This window comes from Nothobranchius furzeri, chromosome 3 (genome assembly GCF_043380555.1).
Source record: "Nothobranchius furzeri strain GRZ-AD chromosome 3, NfurGRZ-RIMD1, whole genome shotgun sequence".
Classification (NCBI taxonomy): domain Eukaryota; kingdom Metazoa; phylum Chordata; class Actinopteri; order Cyprinodontiformes; family Nothobranchiidae; genus Nothobranchius; species Nothobranchius furzeri.
Window position 1 is genome coordinate 68,262,936 of NC_091743.1, and position 5,315 is coordinate 68,268,250.

The window sequence follows — 5,315 nt, forward strand, 5'->3', positions numbered from 1 at the left end:
CACCAACACCACGAATATCCACACGTCTTCAGATTCTTCCACAGACAGCTGAGATAAACAAATCAAATTCCACTGTTTCCAGGAGTCCATGATGTGTCCAACTGGGTCTGTCCTGGCGGGGCATCTGGGAGCCTCTTCTCCCATTCTCATTGTTGAAAAAATTTTATCAGTTGCGTTGAGAGATCAACTGATGAGATCCATTTTAGTGAAGATGCACACGTGTTTTCTTTAATTAAAATGCAATATCTTAAATGAATATTTTAGATATCTGATGATTTTTTTTACCAGAAAAAACCTTTAGTTTCAGATATATAGTCCAGTGGTTACCACTCACATTTACCATTTGAACCGTTTTATGTTAAAATAAGATTCCATCCAATTCTGCAGAAACTCATTATTTTACAGAATATTTTTGTAATTACCTTGTTGCCAATCAACACCTGAAATGTATGTTTTTGTATTTATTAATGTTCCTAATTATACATTTACAATATAAATTATCTATAGTTTACATTAAAAATATGAAAAGTTAATTTAGAAATGTTGGTGTTGAATCTGGGAAGAATTCACTAATGAAACTGGCTTTTGGCTTGCCATACTGCTTGCAGCTGGAGGCTTTTCGCAATAGGTGTTTTATTTTTGTATTTTTTTCTGCACCTGTTAACACCTGCTATTGGCAGCAACATGCACCTAATTAGCACTCAAATGAAAAAAATGTATTTGGTAATGTTGCAATAAATAAAATCAATTTCCCTTTTTTTCTACTCTGTTGCATTGTGGCTTGCATCCATAATGCACACAAGCAGTGAAACCACGAAACAGTCACTTCTCATTTTTAAGTGAACACTGGAATTTTTTTTCTCTTAAACACATAAATGCAAAATTTCCGGGACCAGGTCAATCTTGCAAACCTGATTTGATTCACCTGGTGAAATAAAAGAAAATATTAATAATTTATCAGATAGTTAACATAGCATATACATATTTACTATATACTCTGTGGGATCCATTGAATCTTGAGACTCAATCCAGATGCCTACCTTTAACTATGTCTATTGTAAATATCACATTACATTCCCTAACCTTATAATTTAATACAATTTCACAAATCCGTAGTGTGTGTGTGTGATGTCTCTTTTTTAACTTTGACATTTGCAGAAGTAAAGTCTGTGCTTCTGTCAGTCAGCAGACTTCAGCTTACAGCTGGATATTTATTGCCTGTTCAATAAACTCTAAGTTTGCAGACTATATTTGCATTCACAGAGTCATAAGAGCAAATTGCACAGGCATTTAAAGAAAATGAAATAAATGTTAGCAAACATATGTTTTCATCTGTCATTTTGGCCATGAATTTGGCCAACATCAGAAGCATGAGCTCTGAAACTGAACCAGGTTGTTTTTTCCCTGTGTGGTTTAAGCAGCATATGCTCACACCACCAAACAGGTGTGTGTTTTACGAGAGCATGCAGTGGGTAAGCAGAGGAAAGATGTTGGTAGTTACTACTTGTTTTGGGCATATTATGTTTCCTTCTAAGACACAAAGAAAAACAGACAATGTCCAGCTAGTTAGATAAGGTATTTTTTCTTTTCCCCTATCAAGTGAGTTCTGCTGCTTCAAGGCTCTTAGGTACAGATATCCATCGCAGTGTTGACAAAAACAAAGCACAAATATGTTTTCTCAGATTCAAAAATTCTACCACAAACCTGGGCATTTTACGGCCCGCGGGCCACAGACGGCCCTTTGGTTGACTTTGACCGGCCTGCGTAAGGTTAATTGGAAATTACAAAATAAATGTATTTTCTCATTTTACCCGATGATTTTACCTCATGCGTGGACTAAGGGTGCAAAACTTTTATTTAGAAGTTGTTTTTTACGGGCACAATGACGCAATATGTATAGCAACAAGTGCCCGCGGTTGACATGGTGATTGTAGCCCCCAGAAATGTCCGCTCATGCAAAAAAAAAAAAGAAGAAAGAAAGATAGATGCGGAATGCAGGATTTTCAACAAAAATTGGAGTGCTAAATATTTTTTTTTTACTGAAGTCGGAGGTAAAGCCATGTGTTTGGTTTGCGGGGAGGAGATTGCCATGTTTAAGGACTACAATTTGAGTCGGCATTACGACAAGAAACACTCGGAAAAATACAAGAACTTGTCTGATGATGAGAGGGCACGGACATCCGAAGCTTTGCTAGCAAAGTTGCAAAAGCAGCAAGGCTGTTTTACTAAGCTTCACACATCCAGGGATGCAGCAACCAGGACCAGCTTTGTGATATCCCACAAAATAGCTAAAAACAGCAAGCCATTTTCGGAGGGAGAGTTTGTCAAAGAGTGCAAGGTGGAGTCTGCCGCACTAATACGCCCTGAAAAAAAGGCGCATTTGAGCAAATCCCGCTGTCCAGGCGAACCGTGACCAGGAGGATAGAGGACATTGTGGGGAACCTGGAGCTTCAGCTGCAACGTGAAGTGGCAAGTTTTGACTTTTTCTCATTGGCCTTAGGCGAGAGCTGTGATGTCCGCGACACAGCCCAGCTGCTCGTATTTGTCCGGGGGACTTCAAGCTCACAGAGGAGCTGGCAGCAATGCGGTTGATGAAAGGGACAACGACAGGGAGTGATCCTTTTACAGAGGTAAATGCGTGCACGGACACTCTGGGATTGAAATGGGAGAGACTGTCAGGTGTCACAACAGACGGTTGTCCAAATCTTACAGGGAAAAATGTCAGACTTTTGAAACGCATGCAAGATAAAGAGACAGAAATCGATGCAGATCAAAAATTGGTGTTTTTGCATTGTATTAAACACCAACATGTGTTGTGCAAGTCAGTGCTAAAAATCAACCATGTTACTGATGTTGTTACTAAAATAATAAACTTCATCAGGGCACGGGCAATGAATCACAGACAATTTGTCGCTCTCTTGAAGGAGCATGAGACTGAGCATAGTGACATCGGCTACCACACAGCTGTCAGATGGCTCAGCCTGGGGGAAGTGCTGAAGAGGGTTTGGGACTTGAAAGCAGAGATTCGAGAGTTTTGCGAGAGGAAAGGCAAAGACATTCCAGAGCTCTCGGATGAGGACTGGATGGCAGATTTTGCATTTGCTGTTGATGTGACTGCACTGATGAATGAACTGAACACCAAACTGCAAGGCAAGGGCCTTTTTGTTCATGAAATGCACAGCCTCGTGAAGGCCTTCATGAGAAAGCTGCAGTTTCTTTCAAGTCAACTGGAGAGCAACACTCTCACTCACATGCAAACCCTGAACGAAGTCACACCATCAGCTTATCACCTCAGCAGGTACTCATCCATGTTAGGAGCATTACATGGTGAGTTTTCAAGGTGTTTTGAACATCTCAGAACAATCGGGGATGAAATGCACATGATTTCCTCTCCCTTTACCTGCAGTGTGGATAATGCACCCAGTGATGTGCAGCTGGAACTCATTGACCTGCAGTCTGATGCAGTACTGGCAGAGCACTTTAAGTCAGGATCTCTGCTGGATTTCTACTCTTCTCTTAAGGAGGAGAACTTTCCAAACCTGAGGAGACATGCTCAGAAGATGTTGGTTTTCTTCGGCTCTACCTACATTTGTGAACAAACATTTTCAATGATGAAGTTTACAAAATCCAGGTATAGATCCTCTCTCACTGAAGATCATTTGTCAGCTGTGCTTCGCATCTCCACCTCAGACATTCAACCTGACTTTGATGCACTCGTTAAAGCCCAGCAGACACTAGATTTCTCTCACTGAATAAGAAAAAATCGCTTAAAAACACAAAATAAGGTGTTTGGACCACAAATGTAGGCAACTAGCAGTGATTTGGGACACTTTTTTTTTAAACCTCTTTCTCAAGATCACAGTTCAGTGATTTTATTTTACAGACAATACTGTGTGTCTGTAGAATGCTAAGAACCTCTTTCCAACAATATTTGAAACTCAAAATGTGTTTGAGTGAAGGTGACTGAAACTGTTAACTAAAATATCACAAATGTTTAACAAAAAAACAAATGCGCACACTTTGTTTACCATTGCCTTGGGAAATTTGAATAAATCACATTTTTGTAAGCCAACCTCACTTTTTCCTTTTTGCTCATTTATAACAAAGTCTACGCTTACCAGCTTGAAAAAACAATGGTATTTACTGCTTTTTATAAAGAAATACCATTAATATTATGCATAATTGACTTCAGCCTTTTGGCCTGGCCCTCCACAATATTTTCTGTTTCTCATGTGGCCCCATGGAAAAAATAATTGCCCACCCCTGGTCTACCAGATACATAGCATCACTGAAAGTAAATTCACAGAATTAAATATGAAACAAAAACCTCGAAAGTGGCATAACCCAACAAGAAAAGAGTTCATTGGAGCTGGAAGGCTTTTGAAATACTAATGTCAAGGTTGTTACGACAATCAACTGTAGTTATATACACAAAATACCTGAGACGAATACATATTTTTCTAAGTGCAGCATGCTATCAAAACAGAAAGAGAATATTGGGAAGCCTGACTCGCCTAAATCAGCATGATCAAAATAAATAAAAACAATTCCACTGCAGTTTTTCCATCATGCCCCGTGTCTCCTGTGTTCTTCCCCTCTCCAGAATGCCCAGCTGTGAGCGCACATCTGTGTTAGGATCTCACACTGAAGTACAGCAGTGGCCACATGTTTAGAGTGCGGCACAAGTGTTGGTTTTCACAATGTTTGCTGCTTCAGTGTTTGTTGTGTGCTTTGATTTGTGTTTACCTGTGTTTCTATTTTTGTCAGAACGTCTGAATAATTAAAGGTGCGATATGTAAGAATGAAGTAAGAATGACATTGTGTGGTCAAATTTCATTACTGTTGTCACATTCTCACTGCCGATCCGTGAGTTTCATGGCTGTTGCCAGTTGCGGATCAGCATCAGAAGATTCTAGATGGCAAGTGAAGACGAGTCATACACAGTACATGTAAGTTGATAAGTAGATAAATACATCTGGGGTCAGCAGTAGGTAGCACCAACAAGGCCGGATTAACCATACGGGCAACTGGGCAATTGCCCAGGGCCCACGAACTCTAAAGGGCCCAGGCCCAGGGCAGCAAGGGCACATGCAAAATACTGTATCTGTAATCTCCCGCTTTATATTAAACTAGGGTGACCATACATCCTCTTTTCCCCGGACATGACCGCTTTTCACTCTCTGTCCGGGCGTCCGGGGGGTTCTTGCTTTGATGAAAATTGTCTTTTCATCCAGGAGCAGGGATCGTATGATGGGGGAGCTGTATATCCTACACATCCAGGGGAGCCGGATAAAATGTTTTCTACCTATATTACA

At 40.3% G+C, this 5,315-nt stretch overlaps 1 protein-coding gene across 1 annotated transcript; it reads left to right on the forward strand.

Moving 5' to 3' along the window:
- Positions 1 to 2,575: 2,575 nt before the first annotated feature.
- On the forward strand, positions 2,576 to 4,776 carry LOC139068952 (general transcription factor II-I repeat domain-containing protein 2B-like). Its single transcript, XM_070549798.1, has 3 exons — positions 2,576 to 3,327; positions 4,604 to 4,614; positions 4,768 to 4,776. The coding sequence occupies exons 1-3, from the start codon at positions 2,583 to 2,585 to the stop codon at positions 4,774 to 4,776; spliced, it is 765 nt and encodes a 254-aa protein (XP_070405899.1). The 5' UTR covers positions 2,576 to 2,582.
- Positions 4,777 to 5,315: the final 539 nt, after the last annotated feature.